General features: G+C 44.9%; 1 protein-coding gene and 1 long non-coding RNA gene across 2 annotated transcripts in view; one reads left to right on the forward strand and one right to left on the reverse strand.

Annotated features, from left to right (window-relative positions):
* Positions 1–21,444, reverse strand: part of SCG3 (secretogranin III) — a 51,351-nt gene that overhangs the window by 23,164 nt on the left and 6,743 nt on the right. The window contains exons 5-8 of the mRNA XM_082198644.1: positions 18,747–18,889; positions 17,771–17,932; positions 16,713–16,866; positions 12,344–12,460 (exon numbers count right to left, since the gene is read on the reverse strand). Of these exons, the coding sequence (XP_082054770.1) occupies positions 12,344–12,460; positions 16,713–16,866; positions 17,771–17,932; positions 18,747–18,889 (576 nt within the window). The remainder of the gene's footprint in view (positions 1–12,343; positions 12,461–16,712; positions 16,867–17,770; positions 17,933–18,746; positions 18,890–21,444) is intronic.
* On the forward strand, positions 996–9,222 carry LOC309518602. The gene is made up of 3 exons (XR_014213545.1): positions 996–1,020; positions 8,233–8,672; positions 9,051–9,222. It is a non-coding gene; the product is annotated as an uncharacterized lncRNA (long non-coding RNA).

Consider the following 21,444-nt stretch of genomic DNA (forward strand, 5'->3'; position numbering starts at 1 on the left):
AAAAGAGATTGTTGACTCTCTCAAGGCAAATCTTAAAAAATGTAGTATAAACACTGACAACTGGGAAACACTGGCCTGTGAGGGCTCCAACTGGAGAACAGCCTTTATCAAAGGTGTCTTGGGCTTTGAAGACGCTCGAACTCAGGACGAAAGGGAGAAATGTGCTAAGAGGAAGGCATGCTTGGCAAACCCTCACCATGATCAACTCCCACCCGGAAACCTATGTCTCCACTGTGGAAGGACATGTGGATCCAGAATTGACCTCCACAGTCACTTAGAGACTCACTGTTAAAACCGTGTTCATGGAAGATAATCTTACTTGGCTACAAGGGATCGCCAAAGAAGAAGACAACGAAGGTGCCAAACACACCTCTGTGGGAAGGGAAATCCACAATTTAGGGGTTGCCAGAGAATTCCTTCTTCTGGGCCACACACCCCAAACGTCTGAGGGTGGTGGAACTGCCAAGAGCAGAGGTAGGCAACCTAAGGCCTGGGGGCCGGATGCGGCCCAATCGCCTTCTCAATCTGGCTGGCAGATGGTCCGGGAATGAGTGTGTTTTTACATGAGTAGAATGTGTGCTTTTATTTAAAATGCATCTTTGGGTTATTTGTGGGGCCTGCCTGGTGTTTTTACAGCCAGTGTGGTGTAGTGGTTAAGAGTGGTAGACTCGTAATCTGGGGAACCGGGTTCACGTCTCTGCTCCTCCACATGTAGCTGCTGGGTGACCTTGGGCCAGTCACACTTCTCTGAAGTCTCTCAGCCCCACTCACTTCACAGAGTGTTTGTTGTGGGGGAGGAAGGGAAAGGAGAATGTTAGCCGCTTTGAGACTCGTTTGGGTAGTGATAAAGCGGGATATCAAATCCAAACTCTTCTACATGAGTAGAATGTCTGCTTTTATTTAAAAAGCATCTCTGGGTTGTTTGTGGGGCATAGGAATTCGTTCATTTCACACACACCCCAAAAATATATAGTCCAGCCCCCCCACAATGGGCAGTGGACAGTCCCACGGCTGGAAAAGGTTGCTGACCCCTGGCCAAGAGGGCCTCCTTGCTGATCTTAGCATCTGACACGGTCCATAGGGAAAGGGGAGGACTTTCAGGTACAGTAAATCATTTGTCATTTGTCCAAACAGTGAGCTGCAAAGCAGATCTTTTGCTTTACACTGCCATTGCTCCTCTCCATACATTTCCAGAGCTCTCCTTGCATTTCCCGAAAAGGCAGATATTCTTTGCAAAATCAACATATGCCTGAGAGGCACTTTGTCAGCGCACACTTGTTCACTTGTCAGTATATCTTGGAAGCAATACGCATCAAAGCGTCTGTGGCATTCAGTCATTCTTCGGAGAAAAGACCTGACATTTCCCACCCACTCCCCCTATGGAAATGTTTTTGCACTAGAACACAAATATTTAAATATTTGTGACAAAGATCTTCGTCATCATCATCATAACACAGTCTGTATGGGATTGGCTTATATATTGTGTTTAGAGCAGCAATTTTAAGGAGAAATGTCTGTGGGAATGCCAAAAATAGTTTTAATATTTCCCCCCCAACAGTATAATGTATTTTACTTTGTTTTTATGTACGTTGCTTTGTAATGGCTTCACCTACAGAAATAAATAATTACCTATTTATATGCAATTTCCCTTAAGCTACACACTTTTTGCAAAGCAATTTCCCCTTTTCGGTAATACCTTGTAAGTCGAACAGAATCTGTTCCGGACGTCCGTTTGACTTCCGAAACATTCAACTTCCAAAAGGCGGCTTCTGATTGGCTGCAGGAAGCTCCTGCAGCCAATCGGAAGCCGTGGAAGTCCTGTCGGACGTTCGGCTCCCAAAAGAACATTAAAAAACTAGAACACTCGCTTCCGGTTTTCGATTGTTTAGGAGCCGAAATGTTTGACTCCCAAGGCTTTTGGGAGCTGAGGTACAACTGTATATGTATTTATATGCACACTTTACCCCAGTAAACACATTTTTGGACAATGCATTACAAAATTCAGAGAACTCTGAGAATTTCAAATTTTGGCTATATTTCAGTTTATGTCTTGTTTCATAAAATGCGGATTTGCTAAGTTTGCCTTCCAATGCAAACAGAAGAGAACCCCCCACATCCTTAGCTGGAAGCACATGTGACAGCCGGTAATCTCTCAGGACCACTGATCTTCTCAGTGATAAAGTCAGCGAATACAGAAATTCTTGCTCACATGAATTCATGATTTAGCTGTTAGGAGAGAACAGCTCAATGCCTCACCATATGCTATACATCCTTGACTCCTCTGCAGAAGGTGGGGCGTCCCCATCTTGGCAAAGTAGAGGAAAACATGGGGGGGGAGGAGAGGCATATGGTGACATCTGGACATGTCCACAACTACTCAAAACAATTCTCAGTTGCAAGATGGCCAGGGAATGGGCTTGCTGAGTCATGGGCGAAGGAGGAAGGTGTGATTCTGGTGACTAAGGAAGGCAGTCCGACAGCCAGTGGCTCAGCGAAGTAGGGGGAGTTGGGATGTAGATGGAGACATGATAGAGTTGTAGAATTGTTGAGTTGGAAGTGACCCCAAGGGTCCTCTAGTCCAACCCCTGGCAGTGCTGGAAACTGAGCTAAAGCATCCATGAGAGATGGCCACCCAACCTCTGCTTTAAAACCTCCTAGAGGGTTACCACCTCTAGAGGAGACCATTCCACTTATTACTTGCTTTTTCTCTAGACTAAGAAGTCTCAAATGCTGCACCCTTTCCTCATAGAAAACACTACATTATGTCAACCAGATCATCTCGCTCTTTATGCTGTTGACACTCTCGACAGACTTTGAAAGGTTCATGAGACGAGACTTGTCCTTGCAGAAGCCATGCTGGCTCCCCTTCAGCAAGGCTTGTTCTTCTACATGCTTGGTTGTTTTATCTTTAATGGTACTTCCTGTTAGAATTCCTGCTCCATTATTGCAGTCATGGGATTGCTGTCTATCACATGGCGGTGTATGTTTTGACTCCACAGAGTGGGAAGTGACGGAAACAGGATGTTTGTTTTACTGTGTTCCGTGAAGTGGGACTATTGTCCTTTGTTCTCTTTGCTGTTTGATGCGTGAGAGAGAGGGAGCCATGTTGCAGTGCTCCGTGTGTGTTTATATGTAAATAAAGTAGATTAGCCAAAATGCTGAGTTGCTGATGTCTGTCACGCAAGCTGCGAAGACTCTGAGGATCCCTAAGTGTGCCGATGTCTGTTGGTATCGGTCGCTGTGATGTTTGGGCTGAAGAAAGTTTTTGAAGTTCCTGAACAAACGACCAGGAGGGAGAGAACATGCCAGTTGGGCATGTGTCTCTGCCTGGGTCCTACTTGAGCTCCTGACACTTCCCACAAGTTTTTCCACTGTCAAACATCTCTTATTGTCAGAAAGTTCTTCCTGATGTTTAGTCGGAATCTTCTTGTCATTTGAAGCCATTGGTTTGAGCCCTACCGTCCGGAGCAGGAGAAAACAAGCTTGCTCCGTCCTCCAAGCGACAGCCCTTTAGATACTTGAAGATGGCTATCATATCTCCTATAAGGGAATGTGGCTTCAACAACAAAGTGTCTCCAAGGCTCAAAACAGGAGCCATTGGGTATAGGGCTTGGGAGTGATCTACCATGGATAATGAATGCCCTATCCTCAGAATCGTCTTCTGCTGCAGAAGCAAGGACGGTGTGCAGCATGTGGGAAAACTTAATAGAGAGCCATTGTGGTGTAGTGGTTAAGAGCAATAGACTCGTAATCTGGTGAACCGGGTTTGGGTCTCCGCTCCTCCACATGCAGCTGCTGAGGTGACCTTGGGCCAGTCATACTTCTCTGAAGTCTCTCAGCCCCACTCACCTCACAGAGTGTTTGTTGTGGGGGAGGAAGGGAAAGGAGAATGTTAGCCGCTTTGAGACTCCTTAGGGTAGTGATAAAGCGGGATATCAAATCCAAACTCTTTTTTTAAATAATAAACATCATAGTAAAATTTACCTTCAATATACACACGCTCAAAGCATTTCACGAATGCAACATCCTTACAACTGCTGTGTGAGCGGGGGTCAGTTGGGGGAGGGCTGAAACTGAGAGACCGTGGCCCAAAGTGCACCACGTACTCAGAACACAGGTTCTGATCTGGATTGTGGAGATTTCCCAATACATAGCACACAGCCTTAACCCACGCCCCTGTTTTTATCCACACCTAGTTTTCTGCCTGCACTGGTATTCTTAAAAAATACCAGCAACCCCAGAACATGGTTGGCTTGGCTTTCTCCTTGTCACTAAATAAGTTAGTAGACACCCATTGAATGAAACTGGATTCTCACTTGGAAGGCTACTGATGGATTGGGCAACAGAGAAACAGAACCTTACAGAAAGCACAGACTGTGATGGGCAGTCATGACACCTTATAAATTTGTGTGCACACAAGGTTGATGTGCCTGCTTTTGTTTCCCCCCATTTTTTAAAATTGATTTTCCACATTTATAACAAATATAACCTATAAAAGACACAAAAAGACAAACATTACAATACTAAAAGAAAAATAAATAAAAATAAAACACATTACTTCTAAAACCCAAATTAACTTTCTTTGTTATCTGACTTCCTCAAATCCCCCCTAACTGAATTTCATTGTGACACCTTTGTAACAGTTCTCCAAGATCCTCTTTCTAATACAATTAACTCCTTCAATTAATTACCTTCATCTCTTTTCTTACTGGCTTAAATCCATATTACTATACAACATTATTATTCTAATCCTAGGCCTATTTGATATTGATGTGCCTGCTTTTGCACATGGATGCTAGCACTTAAGAGAACATGGCTTGGGGGACAGAATGTGATTCTGGAACGAAAAGGTCAGCATAGGTTTCAGATTCAGAAGAATACAACTGCATATATAGCCTCAGTATCCTTTCAGTGAGCCTTGGATTTGCAGGCTAAGTCCTGCGCGGCTCGTAGTGAGACCTAATTCATCCCCTGAATGATGCTTGAAGACTGTTCTCCCTGGAGAGAGATCTTGCAAGGATGACATAATGCTGGGCCTTCAAATCCCAGACCAGCTGCTACCGAGATGTGCTTTTCAACGCAACTGTCTCTGCAGATTGTCAAGCAAGGAGCTCGAGAAGCATGTGATATGGTCTACTAAATGATTTATTGCCTTTAATGCATAATTCAGGTTCACAGCTTCAGCCTAAAAGTGGAGAGGGGGTGTTTTAATGCGCCTGTTCTAAAACCAGATAGTCTTGTTTAACTTCATAGATATTGCTGGTTGCTGCTGCTGCTACTACTGAGCTATGGTGGTTGTTTACTGCAGATTCCCTACATATAATCTCATAAGAGGTAAAAGGGGTGGTACCTATGTTGATTTGTCCTTGTCCCTAATCAATAATAAGTGATGGGTGATACTCTGAACCCCTTGTAGGAGGCAGCAGCAAAGATCCATGCTGATTACAAAGTTGCCCCTGAAAGAGAAGAGCATGGTCTCTGACATGTCTGTCTGTCTGTCAATAGAGAACCAAGATGAAGGTACTGATTCTCAGCAGGCTGACCCTTAACCGAATGGGGCATCCTGTCAACCTCTAGTGCCCCCAATAATTCTAAGCCCCGAGAATCTAGTTTGCTTTGGAAATACCCAGATCTAACCTTACAGACTTACTGGGTCATTGCCCATGATTGGAATGTGGCTTGATGTCAATAGCCTTGCCTACTGTTTATTGGCTTCATGTGAATGGCTGGAATGTATCATGAATGACCTTCATTATGCATGCAAAACATTCTTCCACCAGGTCCTTGGCTTATTGACATCTGATGTGTTGTGGGAGGGGGGAATTATTGGTTTGCAGCTGTTCTTATTTTTATTATGTATTTTGTGGTTTTTATATTGTCATTTCATGTTGTGAACTGCCCTGGGATTTATGGAAGAAAGGCAGAATAATAATAATAATAATAATAATAATAATAATAATAATAATAGAAATAAGGAAACGATTGTAGCTTAGTGTAGACCATCTGCTTTTCATAAAGGTCCTAAGTTTGATTCCTGGCATCTTCAGTTAGGACTAGGAGAGACATCTTCCTGAAGCCCTGGAGAGCTGCTCTCAGTCAGTGTTTGCTAATCCTGATATTTGGTGGAGCCATAAGCAGCTGCCACCTCTAGTGACCTCCATCACTGCTTATCCCAAGTGATTCCCAGCACTGAGGTCATTGCCTTTCCCGACAGATTTCTCACTTTCCAGGACTCCTGGCCTAGTTCACCCAACCTCCAACTGGGGAAAATGGCCCACAACAGCCACCTTAGTATAGCAAAAAAGGGAAGTGATTTCAGGCTTGCATCACCCTCTATGGTATTTTCCAGTACAGTGGTACCTCTGGTTATGTACTTAATTTGTTCCGGAGGTCCGTTCTTAACCTGAAACTGTTCTTAATCTGAAGCACCACTTTAGCTAATGGGGCCTCCCGCTGCCGCCGCCGCGCGATTTCTGTTCTCATCCTGAAGCAAAGTTCTTAACCCGAGGTACTATTTCTGGGTTAGCGGAGTCTGTAACCTAAAGCGTATGTAACCTGAAGCGTATGTAACCCAAGATACAAAAAATGCAGATATGAGTGATTCCCCTGGCTGTTAATCCTGCTCCGATATGGATTTTGGCAAATAATCCACTTTTTGTGGTTTACTTTTCAAGCCAGTGCTTCTTCTAGGTATTGTGTGGGGCTTCCCTTTACCCCCACAGCAACAGTTCTCTGCCCAGCAGTCCATGCTCCCAAGGAAACGCACACATCAGACCTTTTCACAAATCACAGCAGCTCTGGCAACAAAGCACTTTGCTCCCCCCGCCCACCCCTGCTATGCCAAGCTCATATTCTCATGGTTTCTTAAGCCTCTTGAGAAGAATATCAGATCAGCGTTTTGAAGGTAAAAAATAGAGTCACTTTTCAACTGCACTGCTAAAAATAGCCCAGCGGTGAAACAACTTGAAGCGTTTGAGAGAGAGTGTTTTCCTTCCACCACAGTTGACTGCTTCGATAGCAAACAACAATGCCCTGAGCATCACAAACCAGCAGAGCAGAGCGGAGCCACAGCTGTGGCTAGGTTTTTCTTGGGGCTGGCTCACACATGCATGTTCATCATGCGCGGTTTGGGGATGCTCCTGGAGGCACAGGTGTCCTTGGTGCTAAGAGAGCCTTTTACTAGTTCCGGTTGCTAAGGCAGCTACGTCCATTCCTGGATGGAGATAGCTGACCACACTTCTCCATGCGCTGGTAGCCTTATGGGTTTGATTACTGAAATGTGCTCTTTGTGGGGCTACCCTTGAGGTTGGTCTGAAGCAGAGGTAGGCGACCTAAGGCCCGGGGGCTGGATCCGGCCCAATTGCCTTCTAAATCCAGCCCGCGGACAGTCCGGGAATCAACATGTTTTTTCATGAGTAGAATGTGTCCTTTTACAGTGGTACCTCGGGTTACATACTCTTCAGGTTACATACGCTTCAGGTTACACACTCCGCTAACCTAGAAATAGTGCTTCAGGTTAAGAACTTTGCTTCAGGATAAGAACAGAAATCGTGCTCCTGCGGTGTGGCGGCAGCAGTAGGCCCCATTAGCTAAAGTGGTGCTTCAGGTTAAGAATAGTTTCAGGTTAAGAACGGACCTCTGGAACGAATTAAGTACTTAACCTGAGTGTCAGGGAACTGACATCAGAGCGAGAGGCGAAGGGGAGGCTCACAGATTATGCTGACGAAGGACCCAGCAGCAGGGGGAGAAACAGCTCAGTAGAGGGGGAAGCTAATCAGCGCAACACCAGGGAGAAAGGGGGGCAGATGGGGGAAGTGGAGAGAGGGCTCCAGGACTCTTCACTGGACGTCAGTGATGAGAGCCCAGGTCCACCGCTACCCACGCCTTCCCTGCGCAGAAGACTCCCGCGCAGTGAGAGGAGGAGGAGACTAGGTGTCAAACAACTTTTATGTTGGAAGAGGTTCAAGAAACGCCCACTGACGGATTCTGCCAGCAACTGAGGCAGCCGCAATGAGCAAGGGCTGTGCAGTCAGAAAGGTTTAACAAGGCAAATTAGCCTAGAGAGGCACCAGTTTACGCACGAGTAACTCATAGCCATTACACTGAGGTACCACTGTATTTAAAATGCATCTCTGGGTTATTTGTGGGGCATAGGAATTTGTTCATAGATTTTTTTCCCCAAAATATAGTCCGGCCCACCACATGGTCTGAGGGATGGTGCTGCTGGAAAAGGTTGCTGACCCCTGGTCTGGAGGCTTGTAGCTGGTTGTAGGTTGGGACAAACTACCACCAGCATTGCTTGTGGGATTTGCACTGGCTGCCAATTTGTTACTTTTGCAAGTTCCCAAGATATCAGAAGTCCACTCTACACTCAGAGCAGGACTTTCAACATAGATACACCTGTTCTGTGGAATAGCATTCCTGCCAAGACATTTAAATTTCAACAAGCTTTCCGGCTGGGCGACATGTTCTCAGCCATGTGTATCTATATTGTATTGTATTTTCTGCTGTTGTTCTGTTTTCTTTGCTGTTATTTGTGTTGTTTTTAACCTTCCTCTTGTGCATTGCCTTGGGACACTTGTGTGGAATGCAATTTATAAAAGGAATCATCATAATCACCCGACTACTCTAACAGTTAGGAATGACTTGTATATGAGAACGGTATACTGCAGGTCAGGGACGTGGGTGGCGCTGTGGGTTAAAGCCTCAGCGCCTAGGGCTTGCCGATCGAAAGGTCGGCGGTTCGAATCCCCGCGGCGGGGTGCGCTCCCGCTGCTCAGTCCCAGCGCCTGCCAACCTAGCAGTTCGAAAGCACCCCCGGGGGCAAGTAGATAAATAGGTACCGCTTACCAGCGGGAAGGTAAACGGCGTTCCGTGTGCTGCTCTGGCTCGCCAGAGCAGCGTTGTCACGCTGGCCACGTGACCCGGAAGTGTCTTCGGACAGCGCTGGCCCCCGGCCAATAGATGTGAGATGGGCGCACAAACCCCAGAGTCTGTCAAGACTGGCCCATTCGGGCAGGGGTACCTTTACCTTTACCTTTATACTGCAGGTCAAGCTACAGACAGAACTCTCACATAGCCTCCAACATGGTACTTCTCAATGGACTTGGTTCACACATTCCACCACCAGTCATCTAGTTCACAGTAACATGGGCTGAAAACTTTGCTCCTGCAAAACGCACACCTTCCCCTTTCATCAATAGTTTAGGAGGCCTGTGAAAGACTGGGGGAGATGTTTGTGTACTTCAAGCGAGAGCACACAAAACATGGCCGTCACTCTGATTTGGCTCCACGATGGCCAAATTGATTGGCCACATGATGCTGGCTGTGTGATTCCTGATCGGTTGGATCTTACTGTAGCCAAAGAGGTGGCATACACTGTCAAAGCAGCTGAACGGCAAGAAAGGCAAGGAACAGGAATGGTACAAAAAGATGAGGTTTAGTCTGCTCAGAATCCATGTCTGCTCAGAATCAACTCTTGTTGATTTCAAGGAAACTTCCTCCCACGAGACTGCAGTCTAAACCCTTGCAATTTTTTTTTACCATTTGGAGGAAGCCATCTAACATCACATCATGCGACTGTTTCTCCCTGATGCATCATGCGTCAGGGTATCTGTACAGATGTTTGGAATCTGCTGGGTACTTGCAAAGTGGCTTTCCACCCACTGGCGGTCGGGGGGAGTGCACCACCCCTGGCACCATTGGGGAGGGGGGTACAATTGTGGCCACCACCACCCCGGACATGCGTCGTGACCTCCCACAACACTGGACGCCATGCCTCCATGGCCAGTGCACCACGCCTCCAGGATGCACGCCACACCCCCAGGACGCATGCCATGCCCCTGGGGGACATGTGCCACGCCTCCAGGAGCACGCCACGCCCCCGGGACATGCGCCAGTCACGCCCTGCCTGCTCTCCGCCCCCAGTGATGGAGCATGCAGCCTGGCCACTGTTTCTAACCACCCAAACATTCTGAGTTGCCAAAAGGGTTGCAATCCAATGAGCCCACTGAAGCGTGTGGAAATGTTGCCATATATGCGGCGACAGCAGGAATTTCATTCCACCCCCTCCCCACCATGTGGCGCTGCCTCTGCACCAGGCTGCATCACAGAATGCTTTCTAGTGTGTACTTCCAGCCCTGGCCAACACTTTGTTTCCAAATCCATTGTTATGTACTGAGTTGAATAGGATCCAAACTGCAGCAGTCTGATTGGTCCTAGAACAATAGGATCCAAAATGCAGCAGTCTGATTGGTCCTAGAACAATAGGATTCAGAATGCAGCAGTCTGATTGGTCCTAGAACAATGCAGCAGTATGATTGGTTGGCAGGAACCACCCAATCCTGCTCCAGATAGAAGTGAATCCACAACCTGATTGGCTTACAGTAGAATTCCGGAATTAGCCGATCATGTGCAGCCCATTGTGTAAATAATGTATATAAAGCAGATACTTTGAGGGGACTTTCATTCATTCCTCCTCACCACTATGAGCTGAATAAAGAGCATGAAATCACTTTGCGACTCTGAGTATATTTCATCCATCTAGATCCCATTAAGGGCAAACTGTTGGGTTTGGAAAACACAAGCGATCAGAAGCAGTTCTGATGACCACTGGCTTCAAGGGCTACTACTGAATGGGAACTAAAACTGATCACAGGGAAATGTCATAATACTTCAAGGTCCTATTCACCAAGAACTGGAGACAGTAGCTCAATTTATACAGTGGTATCTCGGGTTAAGAACTTAATTCATTCTGGAGGTCCGTTCTTAACCCGAAACTGTTCTTAACCTGAAGCACCACTTTAGCTAATGGGGCCTCCTGCTGTGCCGCTGCCATGCAATTTCTGTTCTCATCCTGAAGCAAAGCTCTTAACCTGAGGTAATATTTCTGGGCTAGCGGAGTCTGCAAACTGAAGCATCTGTAACCTGAAGCGTCTGTAACCCGAGGTACCACTGTACATGTAGTGAGTAATAGCAGGAAAAGAAGATCTGAAATATAGGTTTTCTGTTGGAAACCTTGCAGTCAAGAAATGCTCTGTTGTTATGGAGCATCAGAAAAATGAATGAATATGTCAGTTCCAGTTTCTTTCTGTTTCTCATTTTTTCTGGTCATAAATTCAGTTTTTTTAAATCCTCATGAAAACTTGTCAGTATTTTGGTATCAGCTTCTCCTCATTTTAGTATACAGTTTTGACTCAAACACACATTTTTGCATACAATAGGCTGCATTTTTGGTACACATTTTCTGGATGAAGAACTGCATCACAAAATATGAAGTAGTGCAGATTTTGAAGGATTGATGTGTTTTTGTTCATGTACAGGTTTAAACACTGCAAATTAGGTAGTTTCTCATTGAAATGCAAACAAAATCAAATACCGCCCATCCCTAAGTAAAAGGCCACTGAAATGAACAGCCTTACAGCAGCTTACGGCGAACATCTGTTCAGGTTCAGTCTCATTCTGGTTGAAATCGTTTCACACTATGACCAAGAACAGAGAAACCCGGCACCTCAGCACTACTTACAATAAATTGCCATGAAAAAGTCACTGATTTTACAGGAACCAGCCCTGATGATGAGCAAATGATAGTATAATCACCAGTATTCATGGCAAAAAGGGAGGAACTAGGGCCGGATTCAGGTCTGATGAGGCCCTCAGCTACTGAAGGTTAATGGGGCCCTTTATATGTCCAGTTGTCCTTTGTCAACAACAAATTGTTGCTGTTTTTTGTGTTCAGTATATACTATATGGTAATTTATGGACCTAATAGGTATCTAAAGCCATTTGCACATGCTGAATGTAGGTATCCTATATATAGAAATGAGCAAGCCAGTAATAGCAGGCGGGGCCCATTACTTGCATCATAGGAGCCTATACAACACAAAACACTGTTTTTTATGTTATATTTTGGAAATATACCTCCAACTTTTTACCCTTAATTTTTTTTGGGGGGCCCCAAGACAGTGGGGCCCTAAGCTATAGCTTGTTTAGCTTATACGTAAATAAAACAACAAAAACAACAACAATTTATTATTTATTTATACCCCGCCCATCTGGCTGAGTTTCCCCAGCCACTCTGGGTAGCTCCCAATCAAGTGTTAAAAACAATACAGCATTAAATATTAAAAACTTCCCTAAACAGGGCTGCCTTCAGATGTCTTTTAAAAATAGGATAGCTGCTTATTTCCTTGACATCTGATGGGAGGGCGTTCCACAGGGCAGGTGCCACTACCGAGAAGGCCCTCTGCCTGGTTCCCTGTAACCTCACTTCTCGCAATGAGGGAACCACCAAATCTGGCACTGGGAGCAACGTTGTTACAAGGAGTTAGCAATGTGTTCTTACCTAGGTACGAAACACCTTCTTCTGGTGTGATTGTTCCATATTTCACCATCATCTTCACAAAGTCTATCAAAGTCTTCATGATCGTTATGAGCGTTTCTTTTTCTTTGGCTTCTTTCTCTGTGTTGATGAGCAATGCACAGGTGTAAACATGTGCACAGGTTGTGGAAAGTTAGGGACATGATGGGCTCCCCCTTTAACTTCAACTTTCAACATGGGATCCTCTTAATTTTTTAGTCATGCATGCCCACCTTCCCACTTTTCTCTTGGGGGCAATCTGGTTTAAGGGAGGAGATCTACCTCTGCCTTTAGCCTGTTGGTTCCTTTTGCAGATGGCACTTTAATAAATGCACCTTCTGAAATAGGAATACCCTCTTCTACAAAGGAGGTCTGTCTCCCTTTACTGCTGGCCTCCCTTCGCTCTATCTTCCTCTCCAAAAGACAACAGTATTCAATCTGTTGCTGCAGCCCACTTCAGATCAGGATACAACCCACTTCGGACCCCAACCCATCAGTAGAAGACCAGTATTCCAAGATATCTAGGTCCCAGCTCAGAAGGTCTTTAAGGCTGTGGTCGTATACATGTTCACTTGTGAGTATGTTCAATTCAAAAGAATGGGGCTTACACCTGAGTGTACACAAGTCCCAATCAGTTCAATGGAACTTGCTCTCAGGTAAATGTAATCTATATAGGCTAACCAGCCTCATATAATAACCAAGATGCTCAAGTCTAATGAATGCATGAAGGGGTTAATGCCATATTAGTATTGTTTTATTATTTACTAAATTTCTATATCACCCTTCATTCGTAGATCTCAGTTCACAGCATAAAAATACAAGATAAAAACACAAAATACATAATGATAGTGTTTGCGAACTCTGCTGCTGCTCCACACTCCAACCACATGGCTTCTTTCTACTTTCAATCCTTGTGTTCTGATACAAATAATTTAGGAACTTTCACCGCTTTGGAACTAACCTGTGTTTCATGATTGTTGTATGCAAAAGCACAGGAATCTGACCTTTGAAGGGTTTGTAAGTAAACCATTTTCAACTTACCAGACTGTCTTTTTCTTATGCTAAGGGAAGCGGGAAACTTTGGAAGGAACTTGGAAGGCCATATTTTAAAGGTCTAACAACCTGTATTTCCATGCTTTACTCTGCTGCATATTTTGTGATTTCAAATCTCTGCTGGGGTTCTCTCACCAAAGAGTACTTGCCCCAAACGTGGATATTGGCATTCAGGGAATTGTCTTTTTATGCCTATTTTTCTTTCTCTTCCAGCAATCTCTAAGGTGCAATCTGCAGCACTGTAAGACTGCAACCTCCCACCCTTTTACAATGGAGTAAGCCATAGGGTTGCACTTTATAGATCAGAAGGACTAAAATCACAAAGGAGGTCTGGGAGCGAAACGGTAGCTTGTCATAAAACCTGTAACATAGCATGCACATTTCCCTCTTTTACCTTTCTTCTTTCCTTCCCACTATCATTCATTCATTCATTCATTCATTCATTCATTCATCCATCCACTATCATTCATTCATTCATTCATTCACACAAGGGGGCTTGTGAAGAAGGCACAGCAGAGACTGTACTTTTTGAGAATACTAAGGAAAAACCATCTTCCGCAGAAACTGCTGCTTGCCTTCTATCACCGTGCCATTGAGAGCGTGCTCACTTATGGCTTATGTGTGTGGTTCGGAAGCTGTACTACCCAGGACAGGATGGGGTTGTGCAGGGTTGTTAAGGCAGCAGAGAGCATTGTTGGCTGCCCACTCTCCACCTTAGAGCAGATTTATGCCACAAGGTGCCATAGGAAGGCACTGGACATAGTAAAAGATCCATCACATCCTGGTCACTGTCTCTTCGAGCTCTTGCCATCGGAGATACAGGTCGATGAAGACAAGAACGAGTCGTCTTAAGAACAGCTTCTTCTCCAGAGCGATCTCGGCCCTGAATGGGAAGCCCAGACTTTGAAAGTCATCTAATCTCCCTTGCTGTATTATATTGTATTGTTTAATTAGTGTTTTTATGGAGCAGTCAAGTAATTTCGTTGTCCCCGATGGGGGCAATGACAATAAAGATATTATTATTATTATTATTATTATTATTATTATTATTATTATTATTATTATTATTTCATTGCATCTAACTCCCACCAGTTTCTCCGAGGAGCTCAAGGCGGTGTACATCATTCTCCCCCTCCTTCTTTAACCCCCATAACAACTCTGCCAGGTCAGTTAAGGCTGAGAGACAGTGACAGGCCCAAGGAGACCCTCGTGAAGGAGTGGGATTTGAACCCTCCTTTTCCAGGTCCTCTTCCAGCCTTCTAAGCACTATACCACACAGGCTGTCTCTGACTTTCCATATCTCTGATGCTCTCTGTGCAACAGACTGATCACCCACCCCAACTATACAAATACAAAAGGGATGGATGAATCTTTTGTTAGTCCATGTCAGTTTTTCACATAGTTCATAAGTCTGTTCCATCCATTTCTGTAGCTTACTGTAATCCTTTTCATTTATTTTTTAAAAGTGTATTTTTTGTGTGCATGTTTTCCCATAAAATAACATGTCGTATGCATTTCAGCATTAAAAATTATGACTTTTATAAAATTATGACATATTTTTGTGCGCTCTCTCTCTCTCTCTGTGTGTGTGTGTGTTTGTTTTAGCCAATAACCGCTTTGCAAAATTTAGAGAAGTGCAAAAACTGAAGGGTAGCTGCTTTCCGGCCCAGTGATTCCTCCAGGAAGTGCAAATCAGGCCGGCTTGATTAAAAATGCAGACTGAACAAAGTCCTATGACATATACATTTGCATTAGCAGCATGAAATTTGCCTACCCTGGCAGGGACAGCTATGCAGGAAGCCACCTGCGTGCAAGATGACTGAAGGGCACATTAATACAGAGCTGAGTAGCCTGTCATCAAGTGGTGAGAGGTGGGGAAAACCACTCAGCCTTGGCAGGGGACCTCGCTAGAAGAGCTTCAGAGCTGCCACAGCCACTTGTTTTAAAGAGAGAGAGAAAAGGCACCGCTTCCCATTTCTGCACACAGTTGCAATTCCAGGAGCCTCTTCTGCATCCTGGCTTGATGCGGGCTGACGGGACAAAAGCAAGAGAGCTGTGTGGATGGGATGGAGGACCGGTGACATACAAGTGACAATGACCTCCCTGCTGAATTATGCAAAGGTTCAAAGTGCCGCTCTCCTAGGTTGGCCGCTGGAAGCACTTTTGCCCAGGGATAAGGAATAAGTGGCTGATTCTGTTGCATAATCTTAACGATGATATGCTGGAACATCAACGGCTGCAGAGATTGTGAGGGCAGGGCTGTGAGTGCAGGAGGGCAAACATCAATGTCCCCTCAATGGGCTCATATGGACTGTTTGCCAGGTTTGGAACATCGGGGATAGCCTAGAAGTGATATTCAGTGGTGCTAGAACACTAGTATTCAAAAATTTGTACAGCTATTTCCCCTAATTAAAAAGCATTTTGGGGTGTTATCTACATGAATAAAGGGTAAAGGGACCCCTGACCATTAGGTCCAGTCGTGACCGACTCTGGGGTTGCAGCGCTCATCTCGCTTTATTGGCCGCTTCCGGGTCATATGGCCAGCATGACTAAGCTACTTCTGGCGAACCAGAGCAGCCCACGGAAATGCCGTTTACCTTCCCGCTGGAGTGGTACCTATTTATCTATTTGCAATTTGACGTGCTTTTGAACTGCTAGGTTGGCAGGAGCAGGGACCAAGCAACGGGAGCTCACCCTGTCGTGGGGATTTGAACCGCCGACCTTCTGATCAGCAAGTCCTAGGCTCTGTGGTTTAACCCACAGCGCCACCCGTGTCCCTCACATCTTCATGAATACATGCATTTTAATGCAGATTTTATCCTGGCATATGCAATTTGGTAACATCTTAGTTGGCTGGAGAACTGCACTGCAAAATTCAGAGAAGAGTGAATTTCAAAGGCTGGGTGTGCTTTTATCCATATATTCTTTTGGGTAGGTTCAGCTTTAAATGCAATGGAATTGAAATTCTCCCCCATCCCTAGCCAGAGAAAGGCATTTTGCTGCCGGAAACACAGCCCTAATGCAGGGTAAGGGTGCCATCACTTAAAAGGTCTTGCCGCACCATTCAGACATCAAGTTCCTACCTTCATTACTTCCCCTCTGCCCCATGTGCTGCCTGAATCAGGGGACTTGCTTCACCCCCTTACACAGTTTTGCAAGCCTTGGAAATGCTATGGCCCTGATGGGTATCTACCATCCTTTTTTTTATTAAAAAAAACACACACATTCACATCAGCGTATAGGCAGTTAGTGTTCCAGAAAACCAAACGTCAGAAAATATTTCAACCTGTATGAGACTCACCTGTGTTGAGACTCTTCAGTAGTTCATAAAAGTTAGGGAAATACTGGAGATCTTCAAAATTATCCTCGGGAGGCAGTTCGTTTCTTCTTTCCAAGATGTTGGAGGAAGTCCAGGTGTTATCCAGTGTGTCATCTTGATCAGTATTTTTCGTAGCCTCCATGTAAGACATTAACGACAGAAGTGTGTAAATATGGATGCCCAGTGGTGGCTGGTGCCCATTGAGACTGATAGGGTGGAAGGCAGGGAGGCCAACAGTAGAGGGAGCCAGAGCAAAGAACAGGCAAAGCCAACTCATTCTAATTTTGTCCCCATCCTTCCTCCTTCCTGCTGAGCTTTACAAGGGCACCGTTAAGGAGGAGGAAGCTGACAGTCAGGACCACCCTCTGGACTGGTTGCAAGTAAGAAGGAAAGCCCATCTGGCTGTCAGCTTCCTTCTCCTTAAAGGTAAAGTGACCCCTAACCGTTAGGTCCAGTCGTGGCCGACTCTGGGGTTGCGGCGCTCATCTCGCTTTATTGGCCGAGGGAGCCGTCGTACAGCTTCCGGGTCATGTGGCCAGCATGACTAAGCAGCTTCTGGCGAACCAGAGCAGCGCACAGAAACGCCGTTTACCTTCCCGCTGGAGCGGTATCTATTTATCTACTTGCACTGGCGTGCTTTCGAACTGCTAGGTTGGCAGGAGCAGGGACTGAGCAACGGGAGCTCACCCTGCCGCGGGGATTCAAACTGCCGATCAGCAAGCCCTTGGCTCTGTGGTTTAACCCACAGCACCACCTGCGTCCCTCCTTCTCCGTAGCAGGTTCCTTAATTCCAAAGGCTGGCGATAAACTCCAGGGACCCACCCTCACTTTCACGCACAGCTTGCCTGGCCACTGTATTAAGCAGAAGGCTGGACTAGAGGAACAAAACTGGCAGGTTTTTAGATTCCTACAAATACTTGATATATTGACAATGATAATAGCAACTCTCTAATTTGCTCAATATAGAAGTCACGTTCCCCCAAAGCAAAGATCAATGAGGGGGCCTTTCCAGAAAGTGGGATGAAACTGATAGGAATTACCATGTTTTCCTCCTGTTTTTCATGGGGATTACTCTCTGCTCTGGTTGGAATGTCACCAAGATCTTCAGATGCCTTTTCACGATCATTTGCTTCATTAGCAATGAGCTGCTGCAAGACTTCAGCCACCTCATCCTCCAGTGTGTAGGCCTGGCTTTCTGTGATCTGGGAAAGACAAGGAGAGTCTAAATTATCCATCTCCCTTCAGGTCTGCAAGTTGTTTCACGCAGGGACATCTGAAGAATGAATTAAGGAGACTGGAACATCCATTTCAAATTGAATTTGCAGGTTTCCCTTGGAAATCAATAGTGTCTAGTTTGATGCAGTTGGTGGTTTAATTGTGCAGTTTGAAGCACTACCATTGGCTTAAGACGATGCTGAACATCTGCCACAAGAATTCGTAAGGACAGTCAGAGCTTCAGGAGGTGAAAAAAACCAGCCTGCCACCTCTCTGAATAAAGTCCTTTGGCATCATATTTCAGCAATGATAAGCAAAGCAAATCAATTTAGACTTCAGCTCAGCTGGTTTAAATAGCCTGGTTTTATTGAAGTCAATAGTGCTATGCCTTATATCCAGTAATATTTGCCCTGCAGATTATTCTTTTTTATATATATTGCAAGTCACTCTGTAATCTGCAGCCTTGGTTGAGGGTTGGACCTTTACAGGGAATGTTTCTCACATTCGTGTGTCCCCAGCCCCTCTCCTTCTGGGCTTATTTGCCCATTATAAAACCTTTCAAGAACTTGGCATCTTGCATTGCATGGCTAAGCTTCACATAGCCAGTTTAACTGCAGGGTGAGGTTGATGCAAATTGAAACCAGTGCCCAGAGCCCAAGCTCTGCTTCAAAAGAACATCCATTTGTTTCAGGATCAAACTATTCATTCAGTGCTTTTTTAAAAATAGCAGCTAAGACTAAAATAAGAAAGGGGGAAAACCAGGCATAATAGCATAAATGAACTGGTGCCCAGAAAACTTACGAGTCCCAGATTTAGAAGCTTGGAAACGATCTTGTCAAAGACTCCTCTGTCATTTTCCTCGTATATCCTCATGGCAATCTTCTGAACGATGTCTTCAGCTGTTAATGGTGTACCATCAAGTTGGTGGAGTCCATCTGGATCATCTGAAAGTATCACAGGTTGACCAAGTGATGCTCTACTCTACTACGTTTGATGATACAGATAGGTAGCCGTGTTGGTCTGCCATAGTCAAAATAAAAAAATTCCTTCCAGTAGCACCTTAAAGACCAACTAAGTCTTAGTTGGTCTTTAAGGTGCTACTGGAAGGAATTTTTTTATTTTGACTACGTTTGATGAGTTTATCTTTTGCATGGGTAAAAACATTAGGTGAAACTGGACTATGTTATTCTAGATACTTTCCGGTATGAGAAAATGACTGATGGTGGGAGAAACACCGCAGTGTTGATGGCCTGTTCTGACCCCCACCATTTGTCAACTTTGCAAATACAGGGGACTGCTAGATTCTCAGGTCTGGCACAGTCAAATTAATGGTGTGGGTGCAGAAATTCTCATGCTACCATCTATCAACATGGGCTTGTGCTTTCGGCTTGATGAAGTCCATCCATCAACTGAAAAAAAGTCTTAAGAAATAAGGGCTTTTTAGCTGTCAAAACAAACACCCACACAAGTCTAAGGGGACATGGCAGAAAAGGATATAAGCATGAATAATATCAAGAGATTCATTGTCTCTCAAATAATTAGAACTGTAGGGTTACTCAATTAATTCTATTTGCAGTCAGCTGGGAAGGGGAAGAAATTGGATTCAGTCCACATTTAAATTCACATTTACCAAATTCGCACATTCCAAAACTATGCAAACTGAGCCCGTTCTATGGATGTGAAGGGAGCAGTATACATAAACTGGAACTCCATAGACAACCGTCATAGATAAATGAGGTAACTGTGCCCAAGAGGAGCCTGTGATAAAATGTTGCCATGAAGAGCGCTTCTCTTCAGGATGTTCCACTCCTTCCTCCCTGTCTTACGTTCCTCTCTATTTCAACAGCAAGCCAGCATTCTAAGGCTACTGAGTATGCTCCATTGAGCTGTTTTTAGCATCCTTCCTCTTGGGTGTTTTTTCTACGGGGTTTTTTGGGTGCATCCACAAAGCTTTGTGGGATGTGGGCGGCGCTGTGGGTTAAACCACAGAGCCTAGGGCTTGCTGATCAGAAGGTCAGCGGTTCGAATCCCCGCGACGGGGTGAGCTCCCGTAGCTCAGTCCCTGCTCCTGCCAACCTAGCCGTTCTAAAGCACATCAAAGTGCATGTAGATAAATAGGTACTGTTCTGGCGGAAAGGTAAACGGTGTTTACATGTGCTGCTCTGGTTCGCCAGAAGCAGCTTAGTCATGCTGGCCACATGACCCAGAAGCTGTACACCGGCTCCCTCAGCCAATAAAGCGAGATGAGCATCACAACCCCAGAGTCAGCCACAACTGGACCGAATGGTCAGGGGTCCCTTTACCTTTACAAAGCTTAGAGTTCTCCCGAACCTGCTGGTACTTTCTACTCTTATGCATGGGTGTTATTTGAATAACTACATAAGCATCCAGAGAACTGATATTGCTTTTATCATATATGGTATTTTGTGTTGTCAACATTGTCTTAATATATTGGCAAAACATAATGGCAAATTCACAGTATGCAATAAGACAAGAAGAGTGTTTATGGAATAATGATGCACTGGAAGAGGTCCGTTTTGTGCCATCTATAGTTCCGCTAGCATATGAAGATTACTTTGCATTTGGACGCCATCCATGAAGACAGGCTGGGATCTGGCAATGACTGGGATGTTATTCCTGCATCAAACTGTGCTTGCAGACTTGCCTGGCTTCTGCGTATGAATTTACAACAGCCAAGACTAAGGCGTCTTAAAGTTTGCTTGGACTGAACCTCCCCAATTTTACTTCAATGTTGATCTGACAACCCCCCCCCCCTCTCCATGACACCAGTCCCAAAGGATAGAAGGCTAAACCATAAATGAATGAACTGCTTTGGTCACATCAATATGATTCTAGGGTTTTCTCATAGGCTGTTTCTGTGTGATATACTTTGCTGTGCTTTGCACTGTTTATGTCGTTTATGTCCTCTCCCACGTGAAACCATATTATACGTGGCATCCTGCAAATGACTCTCTGTCTACGCAGTACTAAGGTCAGGTGTCGCTGGGCATTTTCATGGGCTGAGTACCCCAATTGATTTATTTGCTTTATGAAACTATGTTTTTCCTGCCATACCATAAAATATCAGGGTGGTGCACAATGTTAAAACATAAAACTTTCTTTCTTTCTTTCTTTCTTTCTTTCTTTCTTTCTTTCTTTCTTTCTTTCTTTCTTTCTCTCTCTCTCTCTCTCTCTCTCTCTCTCTCTCTCTCTCTCTCTCTTTCTCTCTTTCTTTCTTTCCACACACACATCCACACACATCCACAAATAATCATTCAGGTGACTGGCTAATCAAAAATAAAAATTAATCAGCTGTAAAGTCCTGTTGGCATAAAAAAAAGTCTTCAAGCGGCACCTGAAAGTGGAAAGTGAGGATGCCTGCTGCATCTCTGCAGTGAACAGTGTTCCACTGCAGAGTGGTAACACTAAGGGGTCAATACATAATATGGCAAGATTTGCTGGTTCAGGATGCAAGGGATCTCTAGTTCTGCCAGCATCA

The sequence above is a fragment of the Podarcis vaucheri genome, assembly GCF_965113315.1.
Source record: "Podarcis vaucheri genome assembly, chromosome: 14".
Lineage (NCBI taxonomy): Eukaryota > Metazoa > Chordata > Lepidosauria > Squamata > Lacertidae > Podarcis > Podarcis vaucheri.